General features: G+C 37.6%; 1 protein-coding gene across 2 annotated transcripts; it reads right to left on the bottom strand.

The window, feature by feature from the left end:
• Positions 1 to 1,554: 1,554 nt before the first annotated feature.
• Positions 1,555 to 12,772, bottom strand: LOC113568842 (ribosomal RNA processing protein 1 homolog A-like). 2 transcript variants are annotated; one of them, XM_035523023.2, is made up of 12 exons: positions 12,611 to 12,772; positions 12,179 to 12,261; positions 10,823 to 10,880; positions 9,818 to 9,903; positions 8,917 to 8,978; positions 8,628 to 8,757; positions 8,426 to 8,490; positions 8,123 to 8,322; positions 7,267 to 7,373; positions 7,057 to 7,154; positions 6,831 to 6,850; positions 1,555 to 5,621 (listed from the first exon to the last, which is right to left on the bottom strand). In XM_035523023.2, exons 1-12 carry the CDS (start codon positions 12,738 to 12,740, stop codon positions 5,437 to 5,439), a joined length of 1,224 nt encoding a protein of 407 aa, XP_035378916.1. In that variant the 5' UTR covers positions 12,741 to 12,772; the 3' UTR covers positions 1,555 to 5,436. The 2 variants fall into 2 exon arrangements, with proteins under 2 accessions (XP_035378916.1, XP_081576618.1); XM_081720492.1 differs by lacking the exon at positions 12,179 to 12,261 and having other exon boundaries at positions 12,611 to 12,747.
• Between the last annotated feature and the right edge of the window lie 6,630 nt (positions 12,773 to 19,402).

Genomic DNA, 19,402 nt, shown 5'->3' with positions numbered 1-19,402 from the left:
TGTGTGTGTGTGTGTGTGTGTGTTCGAGAGACATGGACAGATGGAAAGCAGTTTTGTTTTTTTTTCATTTGATGCTTCATGTAATGAAAACTGACAGTATGTGTGCAATTAATTCTTCATGTTTGAACTGGTTTTCAGAAGATAACCCAGCTAATGACATCAGGGAAATGATGCATTGCAAATACAAATAATTTTAGATATACATATTTTGGTGAATTAATGGACCAATATGATGGGATTTTTTCCCTTGCACTTTGCATATGGACTGTGCAACCAGTCAGTGTTTTCCTCTGTTGTATTTCACAGTGAAACTGAAATTCCCAAGTTAAGTTAAACCCATTAGACGTTTCCCTTTTTGGTCACCAGATGGGGGTGTGGCATTAGGCAAAAAGTACTTTGCTAATTAATTGATTGCATGCATTGGCTTTTTCATATTGTTGATGGATACATAGCTTTGGCTTGTCTATACCATGGTTCTCTCAGAGCTGGGGAACCATGCCACTGCACAGCTTAGAGTTTGCTTTCATCTGCTGAATTTCCTCATTAGAAACCTAATTAATTGTTGAATAAAAGCCTGGAAGACATTATACTGCATCGTAAGCCTCCAGGAAATATCCATTGATATGGTATGATACAAAATTTGTAAGGATTCTAAGTATCTATATATAAAATCATTCTGTTTCTCATTTTCTCTTTGTACTGGTAAACAAACTTAAGTGCCAAAATGTTCACACAACATAGACAAGACTGTCCCCTTATTCAGACCGAATATGCAAACACACACTTTTTTTTTCTCAGTGACCTTGTGTCTTGCTTGTGTTAAATGTTCATTTTCTCGTTTAAGCGCTAATCTTTCTGTTTAGAAGGAGGTGGATGAGATGGATGGAGAGATGACGAGGGAAAATTGCCCAGAGACCTTGGGTGATGGCATGCTGTCACAATCTTCAAGTATACACACACACACACACACACACACACACGCACACTGCTAAAAACCCTGTTTAACTGCTTATCCTAAATGTTGAAGATTGTCTGCTTGTGTGGACTGCAGGACAGTCTGTTTGCGTATATCGGTTTGCAGTGTGGACGGGGGACTGCAATCCTTGCCTGGCCGGGTCCTGATAGCTAACCTGATAGAGTCCTGTTCTGCACAGTTTCATTTTTTATCCCTATCCTAGCACATCCTGTTCAGCTTATGAGCTGTTGGTCTATAAGATAAATCATTTGAACTCAAAGCTTAAACCTCACCTTGCCGTGGTTCCCCAGGGCTGTGTCCAACAAAGCTTATTCAATTTAGTCAGGGTACCAGCTTCATAAAACCTAACCAATGCAATGGTAGTTTACACATCTCATGACTGTGGTTGACAATTATTTTTTGTTTAGAACAGCCAAGTACAAAAATTATGAAAAGGTTTCAGTTAACTTGGCTTTTCAGTAGAAAAGCAAGAAATAATGCAGAAATATGAAGAATAAAAATCAATTGTCCTGCTGAAAACATTGCACTGAAAAATCTATATAAACACACTATATAAGACTACTCTTTTAAAGGCTAAATGAAGTCAAAGTCAAAGTCAGCTTTATTGTCATTCAGACTACACAACAAGTAGTGCACAGCTGAACAAGATTGCGTTTCTCTAAACTCCGATGTGCAAATATACACTATACATAAAGGTAAGTGCAAGAGACAAGACACATTATAAATACACAAGAAATATCTTTTATATATATATTTATAGTACAAGAATATACATATATTGCACACAATAATAAAATACTGGACATTGTATATAGAAACTATTGACATTGTTCCAGTGAATATTGCACAGTGTATTGTAACTTAGCACTGGAAAATGTTGATAAAACCACAAAAAAGGTTTTTATCTTTATCCACTACTGTTTATACCTACAAAGCATGTATGTGTCTGTCTGTCTGTCTGTCTGTCGGGCTTGCTGGCTTGCTTGCGTCAGATGTTTGATATGGTATAGTGAAGTGCAATTACAAGCATTTCATGCCTTTGCTCTGCACTGGTGGTGACCCGATCCTGTAGCTGAATCCTCTTTGAGAGACGGTCCTGGCGCTTGCTTGACTTTCTTGGGTGCCCACAAACTGCCTTCACTGCAATTGAACCTCTTTCCTTGAAGTTCTTGATTCGATAAATGGTTGAGTTAGGTGCTCTCTTACAAGCAGCAATGTGCTTCCCTGTGAAGCCCTTTTTATACAGTGCAATGATGACTGTGTGTTTCCTTGGAGGTAACCATGGTTAATGGATGAAAACATCAACCAGTCTGCTCTTCTAATCAGCATGATGGTGATATCATCTGCCTTGTGCTCTTTCTCCTGAGTTAATGAGATCACTAAAATGTTAGCAGGCCATTTTGTGGCAGGGCTGAAATTCAGTGGCTGCAGTGCATCACATCACAATCTAGAGTTAATACAAATTGACACCATAAAAACTGAAGCAGCAAACTTTGTGAAAACCAAAATTTGTGTTAGTCTCAGCTTTTGGCCACGACTGTAGATAATTTCTACAGGTTTGAGTGAACTGGGGAACCACAGAATCTTAAATGATAGTTTTGATAACTAACTAAAAGTGCAGTTGTTAATAGATTATATTGTGACACTTCGTCCTTTTTACTGTTCAGTGAATTAAGAAACTTTCTGGAAATGTGCGACTGGTCAACAGTGGCTTTAAAAAAGTCTTTTCTCTTCATTTCCATCTAGCAGCTTGTGTAGTTGGTGAGAAGCCAAGCGAAGCAAACCAAATTAATGCATCAAGCACTTCAGCAGATGATGGCGAATCACAAGCCCAGGATGATGAACTAGGGTTACAAAGGCAAGTGAAGGCAAACAGCAAAGACAAAAAAAGGAAAGGCAAAAAGCTGAAGTCGGATATACCGGATGTTGGGGAAGAAGCAGCACCTCAATCTCTGTTAATTTCAAAAGACATGAATAAAGAACTTATTCTTGTTGATGAAGGGGTTAAAAGGCACCCAATTCCAAAGACAGTAGCAGAGGACAAAGGCGGAAAGGAGCAAACCACAACTCTATCTAGCAACGGAAAAAAGCCCCCCAAAAAAAGGGCTGGAAAGCAAATCTCGGAGTGTGCCTCTGACATCCTTGAAAACAGCCAGCATCTGGCGGAGTTCAGTGATCATACTCCTCTGAAGAAAAAGAAAAGTGTGCTAGCAGGTGAAGAGAGCACAAAAGGGGTGGATGTTAAAATGAGCAGAGAAGCTGAAGTACCACTGAAGAGATGCACAAATAAAAGGCCGGCAGATCCGAGTAGAGCATTGCCTCTACAAATGTACCCATCAGAAGATCAGACCAACAGTGCTACCTGCGTGCTGAGGAAAAAAACAAAGCACAAGAAAAAGATGATTATGAAAATGAGAGCTGATGCAAAGATCGTTAATTCTTTACTAGAGAAGACTTGTGCAGATGTTCAAGCAGAATACGTTTCCTCACACCCACCAGCTGCTGTGGTGATTACAACAGGATGTCAGTCATCAAATACTACTGCTCCCTTGTTGATGAACAAGAAAAGCAAGAAACTGAAATCAAAAGGTAAATCTAGAGAAACCGCAAGTTGTGGAGATGTGGACATGTCATCTGACTGCACAGACACCAAGATTAATTGCATAGAAGCATTAAATGCAGATGCTGTTAAACACTCTAAACTCAGATCAACGAAGAAACAAAAGAAAAAGAAATGCATTTCATCACAAGAGCAAGAATTCGGAGTAGACATGGAGCAGTCTGTAGATGCATTGTGTGCAGCACAGACTAATGCAGTCAAACGGTCTTCCAGTACTCCCACGCCACTTCAAAAGAAGAAAACCCAGAAACGAAAGGTGCAGTTGGCAGTGTGTCTGACAGGAGAGCTGAATATGGGAGTTCAGCCTACAAAGGACAACTGCATAACCAAAGAGCATGAGGATGTTGAGTGGTCCACTACTGTAATACCCAAAAAGAAACTGAAGATGAAGAAAGGCTTACAAGAAGCTAACTTTATCTCCTTTGAGGGCAAAATGACTCCCCCCAATCCACTCTTCTGTAAAACTAAACCAAAAGGCTGGAGCGCACCACTGTCCAGCATCAAGGTACACACCATTTCAGACTTTCAAACGTAACGCTTTTCTATAGAGTTTTAAGAGGCCTACACTGGTAAGGAGAAATTTACACTCTTGCTAGCTAAATTCAATTCCTTGAAGATATTGCTATTCTTGATCTCTGCATGATACTTTGGCACAGTTTTAAAAAATGCTTTACGTAAATGTGTAAGAGACCTTGGGATGATGTACAAATATTTATAGCATTGGTTGACTCTGGTATTAGTTGCTTAACCTTTGTCTGGGTTTTTTGTATGTGCGCACTAGCTTCAGTATAAGCTCCGAGGACAACGATGGTCCATATTATTCTAAATTAATCTTGCACTCCCCATTCTAAAGCCCATGCACCTCTCCATCCAATAATAGTGTCAAAGAAAAGGCTTACATAAAAATTAACTAAGGAAAAAAATACATGCACTTTGGGGCTGTTAACTGGGGCCATATTGTTGAATATTTAACTTCAATTGATTTACTCCATTATGGATTTAAACTTTTTAAGCCAGTATTAAGGACAGAAGCTCATGATTTGGAGTACATTTTCCACAGAACTGCTCTAGACTGGAATATAACAAAAACGTGTATCCATGTGGCCTTTGCGTTTGTCGCAGGGCTCCATTTTAGATAAATTTGCTTTGAATACATGAAATTTGTATACTATTTTTTTTAATTTGAAGTAGAGAGTGGCAAGTACAAATGGAGTGAACCTTTTTAAGAACAATATCCCCTAGGGTAAGCCCAAATCCTGTTTTAGTCCTGTTGAAGAGGACTTCAGTTGTGTGACTGTAGATAGTAAATATTAAATCTTGTGCAGATTGGTCCAGAAAGATGAATGAACCTATATGGTTATCAGGAGCTTTTGGCAAATAGGGTATTTGACAGCACAAAATTATACCATGTATTCTCTCTTAACATGTTTTAAAAGTTGCTCACTTTTTGCTTATCTAAGACTGGGTCCCCTGTAGAGTTCATCAACAAGAAGTGTAATTTTACAATGTACTGCACAGTTGTGCTTTAGAGCTGTATCTTGGTTTGATCCCCACTAAAATAGGAAAGGAAACTACATAATCGGGCAGATTATGCTGTAGACTCTGGATCTGATCGCACTAAGCTGGAAACCTCCACCAATGAGAAGTTCTTTGTAACCACTAGCTATGTATAAATGTACTAAGAAAATTGCCCTGCTGCAAGTAAAGTAGATTATACAAATTCAAAATGGTTTATGTCGGCAGATTAAAGAAACCCTTGGGAAACCCATCTTAAATTGGCAGGGAAAATCCTGATTCTGTGATGGAGCTGATCCTACCAGAAAACTGCTCAAGATGATGTTTAATATTCACTTTTTTGTGGGAGTACAGCCAACTTGGCAGCAAAACTCTCTTTGTGCTTCTTGGCTAAAGTTCCTTCTTCAGCTCCCTTTCGTTTCCTTCTTTTCTTTTTGTCCTTCTTCTGGTTAAACAGCTCATCTTCTGAAGAATCTGGCTCGTCCTCATCCTCATCTTGTGGGAAGACACCTGCAGCCACGAGAGAAAAGACTGACTGAGTGACGGGAGGTTTCCACCTCATATTGCCTTACAGTTTCACGCCACCGCTGAAAAGCACATTTTCTTTATGCAAAGGCAATACGTCATTTTATATTTATACATATTGTACAGCTACTGTGTCGTATTACCCAACTTGTGTAAATATTTATTTAAAAATGAGATACAAAAGATTGTGTTTACACTAAAGGTGACTGCAGTAAACAAGAAAAACAAGACTATTACTTCATGATTAACCATCACTTTCAGCTGCCCGTTTAACCTTTATAGCAAAAACAGAAAAATGACCAGGCCTCCATTGTTCTTCAGAACTGAACTTTTCCATCATATTTAAGGCTTTCTTTAATTTGATGACCTACTGTCAAATATTTACAGATTTTGGTCATTACTCAAAGTCTTGAATATTCACCTTGATAGGCCTGTAGATGCTTCCATATATTGCACTCTAAATACGGTGTGGTAGCTCAGAGGTTAAGGTATTTGAATAGTAATCAGAAGTCTGCAGGTTCAAGCCCCACCACCAGCAAGTTGCCACTGTTGGGACCCTGAGCAATGCCATTAACCCTTGATTGCTCAAGCTGTATTCATTCATAATTGTAAGTCGCTTTGGATAAAACAATCAGCTAAATGCTGTAAATAGCGTCTAATTTACATTACATGTTGCATTTTCTGATCACTACTAACCCCCCCCCCCATACACCAAACCTAGTTTGTCATATTTCACTAATGTTTTCCGAGATTAACAGTAGCCCCATTGCTACAGGTAAGGACAGACTCAGTGGAGTAGCAAGAAAATCAGCTGGTGTAGGGAGACCAGATGCCATTTATGATATGTATAATCAAAATGACTGCTATGGCCTTTTGAGGTAGAAGTACATTTTGTACTTTGTGCTATTAACTTCAAAATATATAAGAAAAATCAGAGCTTTGTAAACATGGGTGTATTTTGTCCATTAAATCTCAAAAGTTCAAGTAATATGTTCCTGTTTGTTCTGTTACAATAAACTTAGTTATCCTGCAATAAATAACGTTACAGTTGCACTTATCACATTTCATATTTAATCTTAAATATTTTTTACCCCATTCCTACTGTATCTTTTGATAAAGAACTTTGTAGGTCTTGTTTAATGAAGTGCTAAACTAAAGCATATTAGTATTGGTATTACTGGTGTGATCTCTTACCTTCACTTAAGTCACGAAATCTTGGTAGGAAGGCATTAAGAAAAAAGGGGGAAAACTCAGTTAAGATGTAATGATGGTAGAACGTTTTTGTACTATTGTAAGCGTCTTTGGGTCCTTGAAAAGTGCTATATACACACACACACAATGTATTATTAATAATAATAATAACAACATTTTATATTTAACTTTATACATTATTTTTAATGTCAGACATGGTTATACTTACATCTTCACCATGCTGTACATTCTAGTTCGATTGAAGTTTGTTGCATTCTTGCGACTGCCCAACTCAAACAGCCGATCCGCTATTGCACCATAGTCAAACTGCAACATGAGACAATATGATGGTATAGTCCATTTTCCATAATGCTGCTTGATGCAGGACAAAAGTAAAATGACTCCAGTCATCATTTCCTCACACAGGCGAAGCACTCACTTGGAGAACATGCTCAGGGTCTTCATTGTTTGGTTCCTCATCAGGACGTGCATCCTCCATAATAGGAATTTCATCTTGACTGCCTTGGTTGCTTTTCTTTGGGACACCTGGAAAACAAAACCAACATGGTAGTCTGAAATGCCAATGGCAGAAAACAGGGTGAACCCACAGTTGAACTATCAAGGGATTTCAAAGTTAATCATCATCATCATCACGAACTGAAATGGAGCCAAGTGTCAACATGTGATGAGATGTAACCTCTCTTTCCCGTTTGTTTGGGCAAACAGATGTTGCATCCTAATCTGGTCTGTTACACACCCCCCCCAAAAAAAACAAAAACAAAAAAAAAACCCAAAACAAAACACTAAAAACCACAACCCACATCTCTTTTGGAATCCCTTTTCACCTTCTAGGTTTAGATAAGCAAAAGACGCAGTTATCTGAAGAAACGGAAGACAGTTTTTCATGAATTGAGCTTTTAGCATTTTTTTTTTTACAGGACTCATGGAATGGAGCAGACGGTAATGTGCAAGTTTACTGGGCGAGGAAATGAATGCAAAAATGCAAACCAATATCCACAGATCCCAGCATGTGTTCATTTTTTGTATTATCATACCATTCCAGCAGAACGCATCTACATATTTTATAGTCTTCTTCCACTTTCTATTGCCAACAATACATTTGGTGATACTTAGTCTCCTGCTTAGATGAGCACATGGGTATTGCATAACAGACTTAAAGGGTCAGCAAATTTGGGAAGGGTTCTCAAACCTACCATACCACATTTTGTAACCCCCTGCTTTAATCTGTTTAATTTAGAAAAAAGGCCACTTAAATTTAATGCCACTTGACCCACCGTTGACCACATTAGCTCTCCAGTTTATCTTGAGTTCATCTTGCTCAACAGTTTCCTCCTCATCTTCAGAAGCCTGACCAGAGTCGGAATCTGCTCCTCTTCCTTCACACAGCTCCTTCCTCAGGTCCTCTATAGCAAAGGAGGCCTGGTCTACTATGCTGGAGAAGATGTGTTTGGAAATTGAAGTCACCAGTCGGCGACTAGCAAAAGACCAAGGAATGGAGGGAAACCAGAGTATACAGTGTGAGCAAGTTTGGTAAATACACTGGTTACTCCAAAGATGTAGCCATCTGAGCAACTCACTCTTTGCTTTTAGCCATGGTGTTGCAGAAAGGGTCAATGAAGGTCAAGTTCTGATCTGCTGTCAGCTGCAAGAAAAGATACATAAAAACAACTGCTTACCCACATTAAAACATCGCATAAAAGCAAAACCATAAAGATTACGATAGAATAATGAACTTCAGACAGTCTACCACACAAATTTTGACTGTTCACCAACTCTTACCTCTGCAGAACCAATATGAGCCAATTCAGTCATATACACGTCCAGAATATGTAACACAAGCCCATTTGGAATGCCTTCTCTGCTCTGCAAGAGGTGCGTTGTGAAAACCTTTAAAAAATTATTTACCATACTAGAGAGAAAGAGAGAGAGAGAGAGAGAGAGAGAGAGAGAGAGAGAAAATAAATAAATAGAGGAAAGCCCATTAAATTCACTTCACTTTTCACTGCTAAACTCTGGTCAAAATTTAAAATAGAAAAACAAAAACAAACCCCCCCCCCCCCCACCTTACCTGGTTTCCCATTCTTTCCTCTTGAGCATCCCAAAGGCTTGTCTGAAGACAAAGCGAACCAGCTTTTATGGAAATGACAAAAAGACAAGGTTATAAAAATATACTTTACATTACAACCCAAGAAATATTAGTGCATCAACTCCATTTGCCATATAAGCCTTATTTGGACTGGATTACAAATATTGGGGGGGGGGGGAAATGTCATTAACACACACACCTCAGTTATTAAACTCATCTGAACGACATTAAAATTACTTCAGGACAAGACAGCTTCTAGTGTGTTGCATTTTATACAAACTCGGCTTTGCAGTTAAAAAAAAAAAAAAAAAAGTCAACAAGTAAAATGGCATGTTGATGTTGGACTGTAGTTCTTACCAACATTATGGGTTAATGATCATGTTTTCATATCAGTTGATTCACAGGCAGAATTTACAATTACCTTTGTAGCATGGGGCCCCAAAGTAGTTGCATGAATGTATAACCCTCAGCATGAATTAAGCCTTAGTTCAGGAGAAACATGTGTAAACTATATATAAGAGAGCTGTGGGTCATATTTATCTAATGTGTAAAAGCAACTGCTGGGGCCACAATACACATTGAAGAATGTCTTTTAGGCACAATGCATCTAAACTTTCCTGACCAGGTTTTTCCTTCATGGCTACAGCTCATCCATAATCATATAAGCATATCCAGCATGATGAATGTACTATGCCATAAGGCATGCATCAATCAGTGAATGATTCCAGGAACATGTGTTTTCACTACTTCATGGGGAATCACAGTTTATGTGAAATACTACTGGACAGATATATCCAAGATCCTGGCAATCCACTATATAAAAATGAATTACACCATGTAAACAACCATGGTTTCGGTGCAAGGTCATCATTTTATAGCTGACCTGGAAAAATTTATCCATGCGAAGTCTGTCAATGCCATTCCATTCTCTCTTTAGAGTCTGAAGAAAAGTTTCAAAATACAGCAGCTCTACAGTTTTGAGAAAAACAAGACATGGTTAAAATGAATGGCTATTCATGTTTCTGATCAACTGCTGCTGTATTTGATTTACGTAGCTTGCGTTGTATGCAATGATCCAGATGTTCTTGTAAGAAATATTCCTTTATTCTTAGACATTTGCTAGATTTTTCCCTTTTAAAACTATAAGTGATTAACTGATCAAATTTCACACAGTAGTAAACATGCTCATTTCCTTACAAAAAAAGACAAAACCAGCTCCTATACACAAAACCTTGACCTCAATATTTACCAAATAAAAGTATTAGGCAAATGAACTGTGCGCCTGTTCGATCATTTCCAGTTATTGTTTTGAAGCAAGACATGGTAATTTTATTTGTATAGCACCTTACATAGAGCATAGCAACTTAAGAGTTCTTTACAATCAGGCTGTACCAATGAAGCATGTCTTACTGATATAATAAGTATGACAAATTTCAATCTCTCTTCTGTAGAAAGTGGGAAATGACCTACTGGATATAGGCTACAATGGGAGATTATCATATTTATACATTTTTCACTGTATTCTTTATATCTTATTTCATTACACGGAGCCGACATTGAATAAGACTGTGCTGTCACTGCATATTCCCCCATGTACATTTGTTTTTAACGTCCACTGTAAATGATCATGGATGAGTGAAGTACATGCTCTTTAAATTTTTAAAAATCCAAAGATATATTTCTTGCACTCATTCAAATGACCTAAAGCGGGACAAACGTTAATGACATTAGCCTAGAAATGTAGCCTGCCAGCTTTATCTGTAATGCACTCAAATTTGGCCCTAAAATATTAGAGCCCACCTGATGGGTAGCAAACATTGACAATATAAGGAGATGTTAATGCATCATAACCTCACAAATGAAACATTGTCTCAGAAACAGTACTTACGGCTCTCTGTGGTGCAGAAGCTATTCATCAGTCCAGATATTTGATCAGAGAGTTCCTCCTGAGATCAAACATAACAGACCATTGTCAAATAGCCACACAAACATCAAGACTGAGGTGCATCAGTCAGACAGAGGTTACTGCAAACATATATAGCATTTGGTGCCCTTGGCCTGGCTGTCAGTTGAGACAGACAGATTGTCTACTGTGGACAAGGAAGAATAGTTAAACAATGACAAGTCTTGATCAAACCTCATACTGAGTGCCTGGCTTGATCTGGTCTACCAGGTGAGCTACAGGAGCACGAAGTTTCTGAGAAGTGGTGGTTTATCTTCTGATAATGATTCCAATACATGAACTCTGCTGATATAGAGTACTGACTATCAGTGCTGCTTTTTTATCACTATTTTTTAAAAGCTGATCTATCTTCAAGTGCACTCCCTTGTAACTTTCACCATGTTGACCTAAACTCCATCATTTCTTAGTCCTGACTGAACCTGCATGATAATCACAATGCACAAGACTGCCTGGAATGCAATGAATAAGAACAATCAATTACACTCGCCATACATTCTCATGCATTTAACGCATCACATGTATGGGCCATGCATTCACACTATTTGGCCAACAGTAAGGCCTATGTAGGTGTTAGCTACCCTCAGATTGGTGGCAATTTGATGGTGACTGCAAGGCTATCTGAGCACAATGGCTGATGAAAGCATGAAGAGCAAAGAAAATGTGGTTGATGGAGACCTTATGAGCAAAAGAACAGCACTTCGGAATCTAAAAATAATTCCAAACAGGAGAGAAAACAATTTACACAATACCTGTGTAAAACATGTTGAACAGATTTCTCATTTCCAGAGAACTATAAACAGAACTTTTACAAAGCAGCAACAATTTTTATTGTGTGATTGCTCAGATATTTCCTGCACATTCAGAAAAGTACTTAAGGCCAATTTCATAAATGTTAACTTTGTATGAGGCACTTTTTCATAAAAAAAAAAAAAAGAATATCAAGTAACTGTATACATGTTAACTAAACTTTTAAAATGCCTTCAGAAAATAATGAAGGACTATACTATGATCAATATCAACATTTTCTATTGTTTATGGAAACCCAAAAAACGATTTTGCTACTCCTTTTCCCTCCCGACACAACATATATTCTACAGTACATCGCTAGACAGCAAACAGGTGCTGATTTTACTGCTTTAGACCTCTACTCACTTTCTTTGGCCTTTTGTTCGTATTCCACAGGTACACATCTCTGCGCTTCTCTCTGTTCAGTATTAACAGGAGTATCCCAGCTATGAGCTCGCTAACCTAGTTATCTCTACTCAGGTCCCATTAACTCACCTGCAGAAGCGGCTTGTCCTGCATCCACAAACAATAGAAAAGTCCTTTCCATATTTTCAACAAGTCATCACTCGTGAAACCACCTTGCAAGAACAAACATAACACCAAGTGTTACTGACTGGCACGCATTAATCTAACCTGGATGATAGCTAGTCTAGCTAAATAACGTATGGTAACTAGCCTCGCTAGACAAGACGCTAGAACTTCGCTAGCTAACTATATGGATAAACAATGACGCGTGTAACAAAATTGCATACTGATTGAAGTTGGTTAAGCCCGACACGAATATCCACAATTTTCAGTTGCAGACGTCAATCTGAAGCAAACCAGTTAATGTTTTTAAACATCATCTATTCGTCAGTACCTTAGCAAAAAGCTAATGGCACTGGTGACACTGCTAGCTAACTAAATAAACTTACTACGAATATGTACCTTCGATTTTCTGAGACCGGAGGCTGATGTATTTCCTCAGCGTCTTTAAAGCCCTAATCCTAATGGACGTTTCGTTCGAAGCCAACCTTTGTGCCAGGAAGATCTCTGGGTCCCGCTTCGCCAGCGCCATGTCTGCGCTTTTTCACGTGGAACACACGCTTCTTTGGCTCACGTTGATGACGTTTCACGTGGAACACACGCTTCTTTGGCTCACGTCGATGACGTTACCACCACGTCCTCCCAGACGCCCCTCAAAAAGCGCATTAAATACCCGGGCGTCGTGCACGTTGCAGTTCGTACAGCAGGTTGACTTTTCCATTGTGTACGTTCTTCAAACGACCGATTATGAGTAAAATTAGTCACAACATTTTTTTTACAATCAATTCACCAAAAATAAATGATAAAGGCTGTCAGAAATCCTACCTAGAGGCAGTTGTACTTTTTGGTTCAGTTGTGTTCCACTCTACACAATCTGCTGTTATATAGTCATTGCTAATGCGCTTGAACTATCCCAACTATGAATAAAGTTCCGGATCAACGTGAGTTTTTAATCAATTAGCAAATAAATAGCGTTTCCAAATGATATCAGCAGGTGGCACTCTACACATCCCATATCTATAGGCTGGACCCAAAACCACATACTACTGTTCTTAATAACGGTGATGTGCATCCACACCCTTTTAATCCTTTGTGAAATGGGCAACACAGAGATGGACAAAAATTACACAGAAATAGACAAAAAACAGAGAAATGTTCGTGCTACAGGAAATCCTATAGGCTTTTCCATGTAATTTATCTAATTCCCTTATAGACCTCCATAACATCTGACATTATATCCGCAAAACTTGAATGGATTTATTTCGTTCACGCGGGAATATTTACATGTTGTTGCAATCTTTACAATTTAAAATGTGCTGTAAAATTCTAAATTATGCAAGTGTTTTATTTTATATGTACAGATAGGGTTAAAAGATATCCTTTACACATTTTAGATGCATATGATTATGATAAATTATTACTGTACAATGTAGAAACCTTTAAGTGATTGTGCACACATGTTTAACTGTTTAAGTCTGGGACTGACTAGAGATCAGAGGCACCACTTACCACAAGCCAAGGCAGGCAATTGTTTGAGGCCCCAGACCAGAGGGGGGGCCCCTGAAGGGCAGACAAACTTTAAACTACAGCAGATCTGACAAAAACAATGACATACATCATAACTGGTATGTGACCCAGTGACAGAGTAATATAACACTGATCTATGGAAGGCAACTACCAGTTCACTCCAGAAGGATGACAAATAGGTGTCTATCCAGGTGTTCTGCCAAACAGAGGAAAGGGAGCTGAAAAACTGGACTGCCTGGCCTAAAACTGGTCATCTGGCCAGCCTACCCTCACCTTCCAGAAAGTAATATTTAAGTTCTGTGTGTTTTGACTTTTTTTTTTTTTTGCAGACACAACCAAAGTTGAAGAATTCTCAGTGCACTTCAGCCATTACATGGCATTGCATTTGTTCCATTAGCAGCACGCATGATTAATTAGTCAAGCTTCGATTAGCTAAACCAGGTATTGAATAGTAACCAGAAGTACTTGCCTTTTCCTCGCAAACTTTTGAATACTTACTACTTTTTATTTTAAGTTTATTTTTTTAAATTAAGTACTCAGTGTGTAGATAAACAACTTTACATATATATTGTCAAGACTTTTCAGTGTTATATATTCCATTTTTAATTTTTAGGAAATCCTGTTTGTTTGTTTGTTTGTTTGTTTGTTTGTTTTTCAGGCAAGCAAAATGCTGTAACATGGTTTTCTACCTCTTCTTGGACCAGTATAATGTGCATGATTTGCAGTATGCTAACTATCAGTGTAGGTTTTTGGTGCAGAGTAAGGTGTATCATTCTACCCCACAAACCCATATTCAGAGAAATGGGACATTTGAGGGGCTGCAGTATAAAGATCCTTCCATAGAGAAGTGGTGAAGACCATGTATTTTTTTTTGTTATAATAGCAGTTATGACACTTGCAGGTTTCATAGCCAGTATCTCAGTATCACGATTTCCCCCACGAGTTTCCTTAGCATCTTGGTTTCCACTACAACGTTTTCCACGTGCTTTCTGTTTCCTTCCTGAACTTGTTTCCATGAGTTACCACGTTTTGGTTTTGTTCTGTTACCATCCCCCCCCCCTCATTATGCCTTTATAGGTTTGTATATTTAATCCTGTTGGGTTTTTTGTTTTGCTTTATGTGTTTGCTACATATTTCGCTTAGTTTCACGTTTGTTCTGGCTCCTGCTCCTAGTTTTGTGTTTTCTGTTGTTTTAATTAAAGAATGCTTCCGCACTTGCATCCTGCCTCTCAGCCCATCATTGCTAACATAACAATCAGTATGTAACCTGATCCCTGACACATGGGTTTGAGTATTCTTGTAACCTTGAAGGAACTGAATGTTTCTGATTTTTTTAAAAACAATTGGTAGGTGTACCTTCATACTATTTGCATAAATAATGTACCACACCAATGTTTGCTGTAATGACCAGCATAAGAATAATCTTATGCTGGTCAAGACCCCTCAAGAGCATTCATATATATATATATATATATATATATATATATATATATATATATATATATATATATATATATATATATATATATATATATATATTTGTCTGTCTGTATGTGTGTGTGTGTGTGTTTATAACCACGCCCCCCGGAATTGCACACACCAGCACAGGGTTCACTGTTGAATATTTGTCTGTCTATTTAAACCCCTGTCAGTGTGTGTACCGTTGTTGGTCATTGTTGTTAAGTGTTAATGCCGATTTTTGTGAGACCCACTGCAGCTGAAACATTGGTTTGTGTAGTTACCGTTAATGTGTATACGTTCTTCGTTTAATGTTAATTGTGTTGTCGTGTTCATGGTAGACGTTATATTTGAGTGCCACCTTTGTCGTCTGTGTTTTGGCTGATGTGCTGATTGTTTCCTATTTTTTAGATTGCTTAAGTCGACCCTGTTCCAATCTATTTCCAATAAATCCAATACAATTTATTTCCAATAAAACTAATCAAAGCACTATGATGTGTCTTGATTACATATCATTTCCAGTGTTTTTCAAAGGACTCCACTGAGGAGACGGCAACAGCTTAAAGGCTATAATAGCCAAAATAACAGCCCTGTCCATCTCACTTCAATCTTATCTCTTAGACCGCAATCTAGATCAAACTTCAAAACCAGCAGGGGAGATGATCCTGATGCAGGCAGCATTAGGGAAGAAAATTATAAACCTGTCTGATGGGGCTGATCACAACGAGGTAGTTGTTGTTCAGTTTGAGCACTGTCTTTCATTTTCTTTTTACTGTTTTGTCAGTTTTAAAATGCTTGCTAGCTTTTACTACTTTGTACATAGATTTCAAGGGTGCTCATGAGCACTAGCCAAAGGGGGCTGGCTTCTGTATAAAGCTGGAGGTACTTCATGCAATTTCCTCAAAATATTTTTCCCAAATTTGATCAAGTCTTGATTATTTTTTGAACACTTCATTTTCAGGGGGAACAGGCCAGAGGCTAAATTGTTGTTGTTCCACCTGAAGCAGAAGGATACAACAGCCATTACCTTAAAAACGTGTCTAGTAGTAGAAGAAGTATTTTGTACATAGTTCCATTACAACAAACTCTGGACACAAATCCACTCCCTGTGGATTTCCCTGAACTACAGATGACACCAAAAGCCAAGTGCAGTTTTGTAGATCTTGTATGTCTTTGCAGCTCCTTGCTGTATATTACAAGAACTACAAGTGGGAGAATGATTTACTGGACATAGAGGAAGATCCAGGAAGGGTACAAAACAACATATCCTTCTTTTTGTCCAATATGTGACAAGAAGTTTCCAGACAATGTAAGTTTCTTGGAAATATGAACAGACAGGGTGTAGGTGTGTTGCCACTGAATTACCAGATACTGTCGCTCTATGCAGGCCTGTTTTATTAGTTCTGAAATGTACCAAGAACAGATTCTTCTATTTCATATTAGACCAGAATAAAGGTCAGGAAGGTGGCCCTTCAGAAGAAGATCTACACACAGACCAAGACTCATCAGAGTGGTCAGACTCATCTTCATCCTCTACCTCCTCCTCTTCCTCCACATCAACATCAAGTTCCTCTGATGATCAGCGCAAAAAAAAAAAAAAAAGAAAGAAAAGAAACACAAGCAGTGCCACAAGAAAAACCTGAAAAGGAAAAAGAACATCAGGACAGAGACAGAGAGGTAAATGAGATCATAATAAACTCATCTGGGGATTATTCATGTAATATTCCATGAAATGCATAAGGATACAGAAGATTACACACTTCATTTAGTGACTGTTTAAATTGATTTGTACTGTTTTACTTTTGTATGTATCTCTATTTTGTTTTTTTCTTGTGCCTTTATAGCTAGAAATCCACAACTGGCTGTAAGAAGATACAAAAAGATTTACAGGAGAGGAAAAAGTCTTTGTGATGCATACAAGGCTGTTGGTGTGGACAGAAACACTGTAATGGCCAATGCTCCCATTGCAGAGCTTGCTATTCTGGCACCTGACCAATACACTAAGCTTTTAGAACATTACTTGCAACAAGAGAAATTACATGTGTTTGCAGTGAAGTCTGCAGATGTCTTAAACAATGATATGCTGTTGCTGACCACTGTGGAAATGTACAAAAAGAAAAACAAACTTCTGCCTTTAATGAAAAGAAAATAAGAAGGCTGTTTCCTACTTAATACACCAGTGTGGATTGGATTAGAAAAACTCAAATGAGTACTTAGTTTTGGAATATCCCACAGTATTGGTGTGAAAAAAGAGGAAGTATTACAATGTTTGGTACAAAGTAAAAATACCGTATATATATATATATATATATATATATATATATATATATATATATATATATATATATATATATATATATATATATATATAGGTCATTACTGTTATTATCTTTTGAGGGTTGTAATGTTATGGAGGCAGGTAAATAAATAATATGTTCCAACTAGTACTTCATACTTGAAATAGTAATGTTTACCAACCATTGTAAATGTCTATATATTGATATTTTTTGCAATTTTAAATAAGGGGCAGCAACATGTTTTATAAATTGTTACCAAGTCATTTATACATGTCTTAATAAACAACTTAAAATGATAAGTTTACTTTAAAGTGTGTAGTTTGTAAATGATGTATAGACAGTTATAGATATTCATGTATATCGAATAGTTTCCACTTTAGTTTAGCAGCTGCAAAAATGCTACAGATTATTCATATATGACATGTAAGTAATTTATAAACCACAGCTGCTGTTTGTTACTGTTTAACAAATCATTTGTATGGCTACACTTTTGAATTATTTTAACTGGAAATCACACACGTGCCTGAGAACTGTGTAATGACACACGTGAGTGAGAACTATGTAATCACACACATTTTTAATCACACTTGATTGAGAACTATGTAATTACACACACCTGAGTGGAACTATGTAATCAATTCATCTGAGAGAGAACTATGTAATCACATACATCTGAGTGATCTGGCTGTCCATCTACTTTTCAAATAGGTACTGCTTAAGATATGTAATGAGGACTGGCTGGATTTCAAGCACTGGTTCTTGATATATGGCTCATTAACTTGTTCACAACCTTGACTCAACCAAAACCCAACAATGTGTGTAGTTCAGAGTGTCACACATGTGCTCCATAGGTCATTATTTTGACCCCATGCTGATTTTACACTTGGCTTGAGAATAGAAAGTAAAAGTCTACAAAGAGATGTGTCTGAAAGATAAAGACTGCATGTGAATAAGATGCACTTTGCCATAAGTATCCTTGCCTCATAATTCCTAATATTTGTTTGAAAGGTTTTGTGACCAAATGTTGTTGGATTTAAAATACCATGGTCACTCTGGGTGCATTAAATTCTTGCATTTGCTTTGATGAGGTGATCTTTCCTGAAGAGCTGTGATCAATGAACTCAAGATTCATGTATTCATTCACAGCCGATCAGGAGCACACCGAGCTTGCTGTAAGGATTTCCTTGGTGCTGTAGATTCAGCCCAAAAGAATTTGCATTGAAAGACGACAACTACAACATGCAGTCATTTAATTTCCTTATAGACCTCCATAACATCTGACATTACATCTGCAAAACTCGAGTATAGAGTATTGATATTTGATATTGTGTTCTGTTTGTTAGTCGAGAATATTTTATTCTATTATTTAAAAAAATATTACATTTTAGTTTCTTTATAATATTTCTTTGTGGAATATTTTCATATACAAATAGTGATACTCCACTTTAGAACTATGGATGAATAAGTAATATTATTCAATAAAAATACTTTCAAACTTTGCCATTTTAAACAGCAGAATTCTAAATGTTGAGTTTTTTAGCACTTTTGAGACAAAAATAGAAATCAGAAACCTCTCCCTTTATCCAAAATAAGATACCTCTCCCTGTATTGAAAGCAGACTGAAGTCCACAGAAATACATATGTGCTCTCATTACAATAACAGAGGCCACGTGTTCACCTCTGTCCTCCAGGGAAGCATATATAGATCATTAAGGAGATGCATGCAAGTGCTCACATGATCAGTTTCTTCAGCTTGATTTAACAGCTACATAGGAAATGGACACATCATTACCATAGCACAGTAAACCTTTCTCTGAAAAGTAAGAACTGGGGTACCCGTACCAGAAATATTGTCAAATAGCGACTTCCAACCAAAGAAAAATCTTCCAGCCTCACTGAACTCTGGAAGAAC

This window comes from Electrophorus electricus, chromosome 9 (genome assembly GCF_041902795.1).
Source record: "Electrophorus electricus isolate QZ-2024a chromosome 9, ASM4190279v1, whole genome shotgun sequence".
NCBI classification, from domain to species: domain Eukaryota; kingdom Metazoa; phylum Chordata; class Actinopteri; order Gymnotiformes; family Gymnotidae; genus Electrophorus; species Electrophorus electricus.
This window is presented reverse-complemented; position numbering and strand designations above follow the sequence as displayed.

What these genes read in the sequence shown, in the direction of transcription:
- LOC113568842 (XM_035523023.2), bottom strand. Translation starts at nt 12,740, where the DNA reads ATGGCGCTGGCGAAGCGGGACCCAGAGATCTTCCTGGCACAAAGGTTG. An exon ending in AGGAAAGAATGGGAAACCAG is followed by an intron (nt 8,758 to 8,916) that starts GTAAGGTGGGGG and finishes CTTTCTCTCTAG; the next exon opens with TATGGTAAATAATTTTTTAA. An exon ending in ACCCTGAGCATGTTCTCCAA is followed by an intron (nt 7,155 to 7,266) that starts GTGAGTGCTTCG and finishes CTCATGTTGCAG; the next exon opens with TTTGACTATGGTGCAATAGC.